The sequence below is a fragment of the Empidonax traillii genome, unplaced genomic scaffold (genome assembly GCF_003031625.1).
Source record: "Empidonax traillii isolate 1590-97213 ecotype Southwest subspecies unplaced genomic scaffold, ASM303162v1 scaffold1494:size100556, whole genome shotgun sequence".
NCBI classification, from domain to species: Eukaryota; Metazoa; Chordata; class Aves; order Passeriformes; family Tyrannidae; genus Empidonax; species Empidonax traillii.
The window spans coordinates 1-14309 of NW_020956687.1; the positions used below are offsets into that span (position 1 = coordinate 1).

General features: G+C 44.3%; 2 protein-coding genes across 2 annotated transcripts in view; both read right to left on the minus strand.

Annotated features, from left to right (window-relative positions):
* Positions 1-425: 425 nt before the first annotated feature.
* GCSH (glycine cleavage system protein H) lies at positions 426-7065 on the minus strand. The gene is made up of 5 exons (XM_027907583.1): positions 6939-7065; positions 3902-3981; positions 2715-2778; positions 1133-1264; positions 426-555 (listed from the first exon to the last, which is right to left on the minus strand). Exons 1-5 carry the CDS (start codon positions 7063-7065, stop codon positions 458-460), a joined length of 501 nt encoding a protein of 166 aa, XP_027763384.1. The 3' UTR covers positions 426-457.
* Positions 7066-7836: 771 nt separating this feature from the next.
* Positions 7837-14309, minus strand: part of PKD1L2 (polycystin 1 like 2) — a 35150-nt gene continuing 28677 nt past the window's right edge. Inside the window, 7 exon segments of the mRNA XM_027907578.1 lie at positions 7837-7962; positions 8768-8899; positions 10052-10153; positions 11086-11296; positions 12636-12796; positions 13129-13256; positions 14145-14278. Coding sequence (XP_027763379.1) covers positions 7837-7962; positions 8768-8899; positions 10052-10153; positions 11086-11296; positions 12636-12796; positions 13129-13256; positions 14145-14278 — 994 coding nt within the window.

Below are 14309 nucleotides of genomic sequence, written 5' to 3' on the forward strand. Positions count from 1 at the left end.
TTCCTTTTAGATAAACTGTTTTGTGCTTAGCTGCTAACAACCATTTTTAAACTGTGGAAAGAAGTTTTAGACCAAAGCTCTGCAATATTATCCATCTTTACCTGAAGTGCAGGTGTCACATCAAGTTTGAGTGCACAGTTGTGGGCTTGTTAAACATTAAGCCCAAGGGAATCAGCTGCTTTAGTTTACTGGTTTGCAAAGGGAGTTCTGATTTCAGTTGCCTACTTGCTACAGACACCAACTTGACAGTTTGATATGTCAAACTATTGCTGATCACACAATTTACACAATATCTGCTCTTCTGAAATCACCACAAGATGTAGAATCAGTTCCTTAACTATTTGTGTCTTAGGTGGTTTCCACTGGGCAAAAAGCCAAGTCTGGATATTCTGTATGTCCTCAATTGATGACAAACTACACTGAAATATTTTCTATGAATTTATTTCATTATTCCAGCTCAGTCCTCAATGGATTTTATGTATTTCTCATAGGCATCTTCGGTCATCAGTTCATCAAGTTCAGCAGGGTTTGCCACAGTCATCTTGATAAGCCAACCTGTGGTTAGGAAATTAAAAAGAAAAGAGTTGCCAGCATCCTACAGGGAAGGTTCATTCATGTTCCTGCCTTAGGAAAGCACTCCCAGCAGGCACATCAGCCCTGGATCACTGGAGAATCAACTGGATTTTTGTGCAGGCAAAACATTTCAGTATTAAAAAAAAAAAAAAAAAAAAGAACAATCAGCCAACCTGTCATAAGAAATGGCCTTTCGAGTCAGACCAGTTGTCTAATTTAGTGCTGGCTCTGCCAGTGGCATTAAGGAGAGAGTGTCTAGAAAGAAGAGAGGAGCCTGACCTCTCAGGATCATGATCCAAGAAACAGAAATGCAGTCAAGGGAAATACATTTAAATTCAACCACAGCCTGTGTCTGAAAAGAACATACTGTAAAATAGCTTGTCAGAGACAAGGCTGTGATAATGCTCTCATGTTAAATTTTATTGGGCTTGAACCATATTCAATATATTCCATTAAAGTCTCCACACCATTAAACTGGAAGGATGGGAATTGCAGAGCCATTTGTGACAGCAATAATCCAGAGGGTATTCGTTATGGGAAGGTAAAAATGACAGCTTACCATCTTGATAACAAGATTTATTGACAAGCCCTGGATTATCTGCAAGGGCACCGTTAATCTCAGTTACTTCTCCTGAGAGAGGAGAGTAGAGTTCACTAGCAGCTTTCACACTTTCCAAAGCCCCAAACTCATCTGGAACAGAGAAGAGGATTGAATGTTTTTAAGGGAAAAAGGCAGAGAACTTCAGTTCTTTTAGTCAGACATTCTGATGATGATCCCACCAGTGAAATGTCTTGACCTTGAGCAAGAAATTCTGTCAAACAGAGTGAAGTCACCCACTTCATGACAACCATCAGCAGTATTTAATTTGATGTTTATGCCCCTGAATTACTCTGGGGAATGTGCCTATCACTGGTTACTACAGAAGGGACATTTGGAGAACCCTTTGGCTAAAGCCCCACGGCAGGTGATGGGATATTGGGTTAGAGGGAACCACATCCAGCCTAACTGGGTTACAAAACAGACCCAGCCACAACTTCAGGAATCCCAGTTTTCCTTCAGAAAGGCTGTCAAGTGTTGTGTCTGCACTCACTGGAACACACACTTTAGTATTCAGAAGCACCACCCTGGGAGCACCCAGCAGCTCTTCCCTTTCTCCTGGTTTGTAGGAAAGGGTGCCTGGAGCAATGGCAGCTCCAAGCCACAAGCAAACAAGACAGAGGCTGAGGGAGCTGTCACAAGAGTAGATAGATCAGCACAAGGGATCTGAGAACAACTTGTTCTGGGAAAGCTTGGAATTAGATTAAGGCCAGAACGGGGAGAGAAAAGAGGGGAACTTAAAAAGAAACAGAATTCCTTCAGATAAAGCAAAACTACAAGTTGGTTAATTAAAATCCTAAACAGGAAGAACCATTCAATGTGATGCAATGGATTTGGCCAAAGCAGCCTGATACAGACCTATCCCACAGGAAGGGTGGCAGGAGAAAGGCCTCCCACTTTACCTCATAATCCTTTTTGGCAGTGCCTGAAGCTCATGCCAATCACTTCATATCCTACTGAGACAGCTCCCTGTGCTAATACAGGAAAGGCTTTTCCTTTCTGCCTGCTAATGCTCACTCTTCTTTAACGTGCAAAATGACAGAACTGAATGATGAAGAACATAACAGTTTGTACACTGCTAATGAGAAAAACCCTGTGATCACATCTGATTCTCCAAAATTCCCGAGTCTGGATATTTGTAGAAAAACTAGAGCTTGATACCAATTAAATGTTTCGCATTGTGCAGCTCACAAGTATGTTAACTGGAGAATTACAAATAAATGCTTGCCAGTCCAAATCAAAGCATAAATATCTTAAAAACAGACTATGCATAAAATCATTAAAAGAAATATTTCAAATGTTTTATTTCTGAAAAAATTTCTTCACAGTTCAAGCAGCAGGTATTTTCTGCTACCAGGCGCTGTGTCTGACAGAATTTGAAATTAAAGCAGTCTCTCGTGGAAATACTGGAATTTATTTTGCATCCAGGAGCTTTAGAATGGTATTAATGACCATAAACACTAATTCATAACATTCATCTTTGCAAAGGAAGAGTGGCACGAGCAGAATAATTACTTCATTAGCAACTGGAGCTGAAACTTACCGTGTTTACTCAATTTTGTCCCAATTTCTGGAAGACTACAGTAAACAACGTCTCCTAACGCTTCCTTAAAAGAGAAACAAAAGCATGCATTAAGGAAAGTATACATAGCAGAGAGCTGATACAGTAACTCTGGAATGTGTGTATAAGCACTCTCTAGACTTAGTTCTCATCTTTAAGCATTATACATTTTCTTTTTAAACATTTAACATGAAAAAATGGGATTGTTTTATCACGCCCCAAAATGCCAAATCACTGTTTCTCTATTATGGTGCTAATAAGCCTCAGGCTCAGTTTATATGAAATTTCTTCTGGCAGAATGAGGAATAACATCTGCTGACCTTCTTAGCAGCAGTTACAGTAACAACTGGTTTAAGGGAATTACCTGTTTGTTACAAAGCACAGAGGATTTACCTCCAATGCAGTCTGAAAGAAGATTCAGTGATTCCTTTGCAGAGGCAGGGACAACTGGAGAGCTGTTAGTGCACAGTTTGCCCTGAAGGGCTTAATTGGTACCCTCCTTATCACCATAAGAATTGGCTCAGCTCTTCCCTGACACAGGTACCCTATCTTACCAAAGACCAGGGATCTCACACAGTGTCAATGTTATCCACAGGGAAGTGAGATCCCAGGAAATGCTGCTTGTCCTAAGAAACATTAATTCCACTTATTGATAGCTTGTGCCATTCATTTTTCTCACGTTTCACACCCGGCGTCTCTGTCCTGAATTTGCCTGTGAAATGATTCCAAATCAATCGCCTGCACCAGAACAAAACAAAGAATCCCAAGGAACTCCTGTCCTAGGATGAGAGATATGTGCCATGTTGTACATCTATTCACAACTTTTCTTTAGCCAGAGGGATTTCACCCTGGGAAATCTGACCTAAAAAAAAAGTCCGTGGTGTCCCCTTCACACAGCCACGAACTGCTCAGGCCTGGAAGAACTGAAGGAATCGAGACCCTCAGCAAGTTCAGCTCTCCACAGGCTCAACCTGAAGCAATTAAGATCTTATCAGAATGCTGAAGCAGCACAAATATCACGAGCAATGTGACAGATCCAAGTCTAGAAACGGCGCTCGGCGTGTAACACGTGCAGTTAAAACAACAAAGAAACCAGAGGTGTCCAAAGAGCAAGGCCAGGAGCAGCTATGCCCAAATAAATATTGCAGGCCTAGGGGAGGGATCGATACCTGGGCAAAATCGCTGATTCCTACTGTTCCAATGCCATTTTCCACGGATATCCATTCGTGCTTGTCTGTGAACTTGCGGGCTGGAAGGGAACAAACTTGACATTTCAGAAAGAAGTGACGTGTTGCTCACTTAAATATCTGCAGGCTCAAACTGGGGGGCTTTTCACTCCAGCTTCCTTGGGAAATACCTTACACAGCACGTACACTTTGCAAAAGCCTTTTGTTCTGCTCAGTGACATAGCAGAAGCTCCCTGGGTGTTCTCCTGAGAGCATTGACCAGTCCCTGTGCAATCATCCGGAGACTGATACAGGACAGGAGCAACAGGAGCAGCTCTACTTCCAACAAAAGTGAAAATCTAAAGCATAAACGTGTATTTTACTCAGAGTCACACATTTCTACCAGAGCTTAGTGGCTTTTCAAACATGTTCAGTGTTTCTTTCTGCCAACCCCTTGGGCAGGCCAATGTTAATGACTCAAGAAACAGGTCAGTCTCACAGCATCTCTTTCAAAGTTGTCACAGATCTGTGTAAAATTAACCCAAATTAACAGAGGACAAATAAAGTCAACTAACGCTGATAACTGCTACTCGAGAGAATTTGCTCTCTGTTAATACTGGGACTGTGAGAAGAACACAGTAGTTATTTTGTATCATTTTTAAAATAAGCCTATTAAGACATTGTGAAGTCATTCCACAGGAGTGTCACAACTCTCCATACATTTTACATTTGCAAGATTCCAGCCCCCTTTATTGGAGTCCGTTGTTCTCAGAAAGTCACATGGAGAAACTTCAAAAGAAGTACCCGAATCAGGCAACGTTTTTCTTGCTAACATTTTACCTGGAGCTTTTTTTACTCAGCATTTTCAGCTGCCTTGTGTGTTTTCTCATATAGTTTCCACATAAATACCTCCCTACTTATTTTTAAATTAATTTATTTTTAATTTTTACTTGCAGCACCCACCCAACCAGGCAAGGGATGTTCTCACTGCAGACCTGCTAAAGTCTTTCCACTGTAAGTCTGTCATATTTTAGGCTGTTTCGATTGCAGGCATCCTCTTATTTGTTCAACAGAAGCAAGCCTCAGATAAAATGGCTTGTCTTTGAATAGGGCCTAAATTTTATGGCCCTCAGGACAGCAATACACGTTTTTGCAAGTGGAGGACACAAAAAAAAAATTGAGTAAAGTGTAAATATGAAGTATTTTCCTATGAATTATCACTCAAAAACCCCATAGAATTTCAGATAGCATTATTTATACCTACAAAACCACCTCCTGACACACTCTGATGAACAGAATAAATCAAATGTTTTAAATCATTTGCGGTCAAGACGTTAAACGCACAGGAATTCTATTGGAAATGAGTAATGAACCATAAGAATGGGGAATGGCACACAATCTCAGACCCAAGCTGACCATTTGTGATGTTAACAAATGTCACACGGAAGCCAACAAATACATTTTTATTTTGGATAATAATATTATACAATATTTATTTATAAAGCAAGGCTAATAAAAAACCAGAACACTTTCATATGAGTGGAATACAGCAGTAAAATGTTCTGAACAGTTGGAAGAGGGCATAAATTTCTTTCAGGATTGAAAAAAAAAAAAGTGACAAATTAAGAAATCTAAGCATGCAACAAAAAACCCTGCAGCTAAAGTAAAGGTCAAATTAAAAACAGTTAATAAGTAATCTCAAGATTTGAACTTTGAGTTTATGGGATTACCCCATTAAAGAAATCAATTTAGATGAATATGAATTGTCAAAGCACAGCTAATCTCTACCCTGCATCCTTTTTCAGAAGAGCAGCTGAATTTACTCCATTTCAACAGGACTTTGGTTTCAGCTTAACTGCCACATTCTGAACTCAGCCCTTCATTCAGTGTAACCTGCTTCTATTAAATACTTCATAAATATACACCTGAAGAGTGAACTCACACCTCCACAAACTTTTTCCCCTCTGCCTAAAACAAAAGCACAACTTGTTACTCCTTCAAGTGATGTGTATAGAAGAACAATGGGTTCACAACAGAATTCTGAAAAAGTTTAGACCTTGACTGAATCTGCAAATAATGAGTAACAAACGTTATTTCTTTTGCTTGCAGGCAGTTAAGCAGATAGGTCTAAGACTATCTGGAAGAAAATTAATGAGCTCTCTTAGTGGCTGCATTACTTTTATAGCATATTTGCCTCCTCACCTACTTCTTCAACGTTTCTGTTTGCTAGAGTACCACAGGTTCTGCTCTTCAGACTTCTGTGGGCAACTTCCATTCAAAGAGAGCTTCGACAGCAGCAGATGCCTTCAGAATTAACTACACAGAGCAAAACCACACCGGGCACTGATGCGTGAGTCCATCTCCTGCCTCGCCACCGGTGCAGCTCTGGCCGCCAGAGCCGAACTTCATCCCGAACAGGCTCAAGGCCCTGAAAACCTGGCTGGCTCTCCCTGGCCCTGGCTCTGCCCCGGCCAGACACCCCCTCCTGCCCCTTTCCCGTGCTGCTGGCGACCCTTGGAGCTGTTTGGGGGGCGACAATCCCAGGACAATACGCGCTGTGCTGGTCAAGAGCGCTCTCCGCGCTCGGCCCGCTCCTCAGAGCCGCTGGCTGGGGCAGACTGAGCGTCTGTGCCCGGAGGAGCGGAGGTGGAAAGTTTCCTGGCAGCTGAGGGAGGTGAACCTGCTCCCGGCGGGAGCGGGGATGGGGACAGTGTCAGGAGCGGGACAAGGGGCAGGGACGAGCCCTCCGCGGCCTCAGCCGCCTTGCGGGGCTCTCCCGGTACCCTCCGAGGGGCCGCCGGGACACGCGGCTGGGCGGGAGGGAGGGAATGAGGGAGATGCAGGGATCGAAGGAGGGACGGAGCGAGGGAAGGAGGGATACAGGGCGGTTGCCGCCCGGCGCTTCCTCGCCCCGGCTGCCCCGCGCACACCGCACCGGGGGGTAGAGGTCCCGCAGCCCACCCTGCCCGCAGCCTCCCCGTGGGGCCGGGCCCCTGTGCCGCGCTCCCCCCCTTTCCCCGCTCCCCCGGCCGGCACTCACCGGACAGCAGCAGCGCCCCGGTGCGCAGCCCGCGGGCCGCGGGCACCCGCGGTGGCGGCGGGAGGCGCGGGCAGCGCGGCGGCAGCGCCAGCACCGGCCCGACCCGCCGCAGCGCTCTCCACGCCATCTTTGCCGCGGGCGGGCGGGGGCGGCGCCGGCGGGAGGCGGCGATGGCGGCGGGGCGGGGACGGGGCCGTGCCGGCCCTCAGCGGGTCCCTCACGGCGGCGGGGCCGGGCGGGGACCCGCGGGCCGTGAGGAGCCGCCTGGATGCAGCTCCGAGAGCCCCCGCCGCGCCGGCAGCGGGGCCGGGGCTGGCGTGAGGGAGCCGCCATCTTCCCGTGAGGGAGAGCGGGGCGTTTTAAGCCAGACTGCAACAGACGCTCAGTGTTTATTAAATAAATACAGGTGCCGAATCTACAGCAAGTGCACGTGGGAAGTTTCGCCTTAGGTTTAGCGTTACTTCTTAGCTGTTGCTCCAAAATAACATGCTGGGAACGGCTCGCTGGTGGACACCGCCTCATTTTCCCACAACCACGGTATATTCTGAGTTGGGAGGGACCCACACGGATGATCAAAGCCCGGCTCCTGGCCCTGCACAGGACACCCACAAGAATCCCATTATGTGCCTGAGAGCGCTGTCCAAAGGCTCCTTTATGGCTTGGGACCACGACCACTGGGAGCCCGTTCAGTGCCCGACCACCCCCTTTAACCTTTTCCTAATATCCAACCTAAGCCTCCCCTGACACAGCTTCACGCCATTCCCTTGGGTAAACCCGTTCTAGTGACAAGCTGCGATAACCTAAGCCTAAAGCCTAACCTAACCCTAACCACTGCAGCTGACAGTGAAAAGTAAATATTTTGCCCACAGGCAAAGTGACTTTTCAACGTGGTCATCGCTCACTCGCTGACAGGTTGCTCCAGCTGCCCCTCAGTGAGTGGCTTCTCTTCCTTCTTGCATTTAATCCCGAAGAAACTGAAGAGTTTCATTAGCATGAGATCAACGATCTCCTCTTCTTCTGAAGCCTGAAATAACAACAAGCAGCAAGTTACTGGGATGCACAGACCAGGAGTGGATTCAGTCGCAAGACAAAATCTCCGCTTGAGTTGAAAAAAGCCAGCTTTCACTCCCAGCAAAGCATGAGTGACTGCCAAAGCAAAACTTGCCAATATTTTTTATCCAGACAAAAGCCCCAGATGGGCATGGGCACCGCAGAAATTTTGGCTCTGTCAAAGCCCGTGGAAATCTTTCTACAGCATCCTGGAGTGCACTTGCCAGCTCCCATACAGCCAGTGGTATGTACAATGAGCCACCCACCGTCTCTAGACGAAATAAATGAGAAAAACTGAATATATCTTGTCTTCTACCAACCACATCCTTTGCTTTCCTCTCCCTTGACTTTATTTAAAACACAGAGGAATTGTGGGCAGTACTGGAGCGCTAAGCTGGATTTCACACCATGTTATCAATAGCTTGAATGGGTCAGGCACTCACAATGAGAGTTTTAAAAGGAGCTGTGAAGACCTCGTGCACTTCAGTAGCAGTTTTGGCACTGATTTCAAAATAGCACAAGCCTTAGACTTTTTTGCTGGATTTAGTATGTGAAGGGAAGGCTACAAATCAGATCTTGTATGGAATCTGAACAGCAAGTCCTCTGACTAGGAAAAGACAGAGTCAATCTGGAAAATCTGAAGTGTGCTTTCTCAGCAAATGTTGAGTTCTTAAGAGTTGGACTGAATTTACATGGTTTTCATCCAAGGCTGATTGCCTAAATCATGAGTAAGCACTGAAAAATAAATTCTAAAAACAGGAGAGTTTAGATGAACACACCTGGTAGTGCTTCTGCTCCTCACTAAAAGCAACCAGAATCACCGAAATGAACAGATTCAGTACCACAAATGTCATAAAAATGATGCAGGATCCAATTAGGAAGGAGCCTAAAATTGGATTGTAGTCCAAGACCTGTATAATTCATAAGGTAAGACATCATGTCATGATTGTAACCACAAACATACATACATACATACAAGCAGTTAAGACCCAAAAAGTTTGTCTCTCTGAAAATCCTGTGTCTAAGCAATTATACCATATGTATTATACAGATATATACATTTTCTTCTTTAGCCACTGTCGTGTGTTAATATGAAATAGTACAAACATGAAAGAATACTATATATATATATATATATATATATATATATATATATAAGATGGGCAATCTTTGGGGTTTTTTTAAGTATTTGAATTGATTGTAGTGGTATGAAAGTTTCACATGACAGTTGACAAGCCTGGAGATCTGTTTATCCTCAGAACAACTGAAGCTCCCTCCCTCAGCTTTCAAAGTACACATGAAATCTCTGTATGCAGTTATTTTAATTCATTATATGTTTTACAGAGAAGCCCAGTCAGGCTCTCTTAGACACTCACAAACCAAGGGTTGTGAAAAATCCAAACCCCTAATTTGCATGTAAGCTCCACCATAGGAATATATTTCCATGATTAACATGAGTGGGATGTAGAGATAAAAAAACTTTGTTCCCAGTTCCTGATCTTCAAAGCCACCCGTATCCTATTGGATCCATGCTCTGAAAACATCCACCAAGGAGGACTTCACAGTCAGAGATGTCCAAAAATTAGCTTGTTCCACAAAAACAGTGTTCAGAGGATATTGCAGTATCTGAAAGAACTTAATGAAAAAGTCCAGAACAATAAAAACAAATGTAACATGAAGTTCCCCTTGCCTTTCCTGGGGAGCTGGAGGGTTTGTTCAGAACAAACACGAGGCACCGCTCACACTTCTATCTTTAGCTTTCTAAGAAAATTGCTAAAAACTTTCTGTAATGAATCAGTAACATCTCTAATTGAAATGGGAGCAGCTTTCTCAATGAAAGGTTCATTATGAGTCTCCTCATGGTCAAAATGGGAGGTGAGAGAGATTTCACTTGTCTTTTTGTTGATGAGAAGAGGCAGCTGCTTTAGGAAGCCGTGGAGCTTGCAAAATTATGTTAATGTTTAACGCTAATTGAAAGTATTTCTGTTTGCTGGGTCAAAGCATCTTTGGTAGCTGAGATGCTAATTGTGTGGTGATAAACTTCTCAAAATTAAAAGTGGTACCTCTTCATAGTTGAAGATTCCCAGCTGAAGACTGACCATGGTCTCTGCTGAATCAAAGAGAGTTTTGTAAGAGTAGAGCTTCCAGCCAAATATCAGGTTTGCCTGCAGAGGACGGAAGTCACATCTTGTGTCATGATCAGAGTCTTTGCTGCAAAATCAGCTAATGACTGCTGTATTCAGAGAAAACCCTCCCAGCTTGTCATTAGAGCCATGAAGGTTTTTGTGGTTTGGGTTCTTCTCTTATTTATAAGCAGGGGAAACATCAGACAAGGTCACAGAAGAAGCCTAACCTAGAATTGGATTCACACTTCCTGAGTGTGTTTAGCTTTAGGACCTTTTATCATGGCTATGAGAATGTCTTATATTGGCTCATCTTGCCACTAGTTTTGTGAAAAAATCTGCAAATACATGACAAAAATCATGGAAGTGATTTAGCTCATCTTCAAGGAGCAGATTTATCCCTGTCCAAATAATTCATAGGCACAAACGCAGATCCTTCCAAATAGGCAACCTCCTTGTTTGCCCTCAGTAACCAAGATGCTGATTTGTTAATTTATGCCTTGTGGGCCTACTGTGTCTGATTTAAATGGAGGCTGCTGCACTCTCACCTTTTTCATCATCCCTCTCCTTCTTTCTTTCACAGCTCCATCACTCACATGATGGGACAGCAGGCTGGGTCATGGAGCTGATCTGATCTCTTAATTTAGCTGGTAAGTTTGTGACCACACCAGTGCCTAAAGCTACTCAGTTGCCTGAGTGTCAGTGCTGGAGGGAGGCCTGAGGGACATGAAATCAGACAGTGTGAGTCTGCAGCAGGTACTGTTTGTCACAGGACTGTCCTTTATGGGACAGCTTGGATTTGGCTTAGATGGTTTCCACTTTTTTTAGTGACTCTGCAATCAATTTGCTGAATTTCCCACATCACCCTGCCAGAAGATTTACACAAAATGTTTCAGTGAATGTACATAAATAGTTGCAGTCCAAGAATTCTTCAACCTCATTAGGATGAAAATATAATTGTAAGGGCTACTCACAGCAATGGAATAGGCCAGGAACATGATTGCAATCACAGTGAGGAATCCAGAGATGTCCCCCCACGCCCTCCTCAGTGCTGAGGTGATCATGTTTAGCTTAGGGTTGAGCCTGAGGAGGTGCCACAGCTTCACTGTGGAGAGGAGCACCAGGAAGGCGATCAGGTAGCCAAGGACTGCATCAGCTCTCGCTGTCTCGCTGAAGCTCACAGAGCTGCCAGAGAAAAGGGAAAGGTGTGACAGAGCATGCACACAGAGTCCCTTGAAGAGCAGAAATGGGTGTGCTGGAAAGGCCAGTCACTCTGTCCTGGTTTCACTGGAGACCTAATGAGTTCCTGCTGGAGTCTTCCCACCTGTACTTCCTGCTGTGTGCACACAAAAAGCTCAGTTGTGCAGGGCAGAGGTTTGGGTTTTTTTTTTAGTGAGAGAGGGTCTGGGCTGTAGCCCAAATGCTGCTTATTTTTAGCAAGTCACAGTTTAAAGGCAGCTAATGCAGCTTTTAAAAATGGTGTGCACAAATAGAGCTCGTGACATATTCCTGGGTGACACAGGAGTGCTGCAATAGCAAGAATGGAGCTGTCAGGTTAAAGAAGTGCTTGTTCTTTCTGCTCTCTCAGCATATGTGAGGCTGCAGCTGGGATCCTGAGCCCAGTTTGGGGCTCCCCAGTGCCAGGAGTCATCGAGTCCAGGGAAGGGCCACTGAGATGGGTGGGAGTGGGGGCACAGGAGAGAAGGGTGGGGGAGCTTGGTTTGTTCAGTCTGGAGCAAAGAAAGCTAAGGAGGCCTCCAACTGCTGTCTCCAGCTGTATGGTCAGTGGTTGTGGAGAGGGGGTAGTGAAACACCTCCTGGAGGTGCACAGTGAAATGACAAGAGACAATAGCCACCAGCTGCAGCAAGAGGAATTGCAGCTGGACATGGAAGAAACAGGGTTTTTTTTTCTCTACAATGAGAGCAGTTCAGCACTGGGCCAGGGCTCCAGGGAGGCTATGGAACCTCTGTCCTTGGGGATACTCAAAACTCAACCAAACAAGACCCTGAGCAACCAGATCTAACACCAAAAGAAGGGGTTGGAACAGAAGCCTTCGGAGGTTCTTACCTCCCTAAATTATCCTCTGATCCTGTAATTTCTTTCCTGCGTGACTGTATTTTAACAGATGTTATAATCTTCCATTCTGTACTAAATAAGCCTTTATTGTCCCCTAACCACTGGTTTTTTACAACAAAAACCAAAGCAGACTATGTACTTTCTGGGTGGATGTCCCATAGCAGAAAGGCTTGTTGGTTCACAAGAGGTTGATGCAGACAGGAAATCAGCAGCTAGAAAGGGAAACTTAGTGCTCGAGTCTGCAGGATTTTATTAGAGTGGTGTCAGAAGAAAATCCTATTGCTGACACAGATCTAAGCCCTGAAACACTTACAGGCTTCATGAATGTACCCATATAGGAGAGCAGTATTTAGCACAGGCGAGCTGCTGCCTGGGAAGGGGAAAAATAGATTTATTTTTGCATAAGTAGCAACAACAAAGGATGCACTAAATAGCATTAGGACTTACTTCTCTTTGTGTTCCTGGTAGTAACTGATGTCTCGGGTCCCAAGGATTGTCCTCTTCACAAACACCGACAGAGCACTCCAGCTAATCAGTATAATGGCCATCTCCAGGAGATTCCACTTGCTCTGGAAATATCTCCATCTCAGACTCTTCATCAGTTTTCCCTGTGAAAAGAGGAGTTTCACTGTCTCAGTCTCATGAACTCCAGATCATGCAATACCTCTAAAGATTAGGGCAATCCCCTCTGCAATAAAGCAGATTACTGTGCATCAGTAACACTACAGCTTGCACTAATTTCTCATTATCTTTCTCAAAAGAAGCATTCCAGCCAAATAAAGTGTTGCCTTCCCATTGTTTTATACTGATACTGTATGTGAGTCAAACTTCCACTGGTGTAGCAACAGCAGTGCTTCTGAAACCAAGTACAGTAACAAAGTTTTTGTAAGTGAAGTTCACCCCAGACACAAGGTGATGGTGAATTTTCCATTGACCTCACCTGCACTATCATGTAGTACACAATAAAGAGGAAATAAATCACTTCTGCTGCAACCACAAAGAGGTGGAGGCTGTTGGTGTAGGGGTAAAGCCGGACACTCTGCAGCTCTGCACTTGTGAAGAAGGCCCCTAAAACACAAACAGGGCTCTGACAGTCACACCTCTGTTTTCATTCCAGCACCTCAGTTCACCAGTCAGACTGCTGTGCTTGCTTTCACATCAACATGAGCCTGACTCCAACTATCAAACTGAGATTTAGACTTGATTCTGTGAGTAACCCTGTCAGTGTTCTTTGGCATTTTCCTCAAACAGGCATTTCACACACTCGATGGCTTTCAGAGCTCTGGTGCTGTCTCGTGTCACAGCACAACTCTAATCCCAGCAGGCCTGAGTTTGGATGGCACTGCAAATGCAGGATTGTAGGAGGACTTGGAGATGTAAAGCTGAGTCTCATTCTAAAGGGAACACGAGCTCAGTTTTGCAGTCAGTTTGGCCATTTTCCAGTACCAGGCCAGACCTGAGGGAGGCTCCTCCCTGACCAAATGTGTTGTTATGGCCTTTAAACCAGATTATGGTTTCACTATTCTCTTCATTATCCAGGTTATGCATTATATGACTACCCAGCAAAATACTGGAAATCATCTGGAACAAAAAAGACAGACTGTTATTTGTACTTTTTGTCTTAATATTGTATTGATTAGCTGAAGAGATTAGGAAACATAATTTGTTCTTGGATAAATTCTGGAGGTTAAGTTTCAGTGCCATGTTTTCTTCATCAGCAGATGACCACAACATAAGCAAACATAAAATATTCCATTTTGGTCAGTATTACAGTGTTGCTGCATTTCTCCTAAATGATTTATAAAGTTTGCATTGATTCTGTCATGGTTAGATTTATTAAAACCCTTCTGTTTACTGAATAAAGAACTAGGAAAACACTGACAGCATGTAAATCTACCTTCTGTAGGTGCACTGCTTGCTGTCTTCGGAAATGAGTGACTCAGGAAAGGTTCTCACCTAAAGCATTGCTCTCAAACATCAGGCTTATGATGCAGAACAGGTTCACGTTGGCATTGTAGACTGTGAATTCAACAAACACTGCTCTGGTGAAGGTGTCCAGCCAGACATTGTCGAAAAGGTACTGGAGAATTCTGCCAAAAAAAATGTAAAGCCAGTGATCCA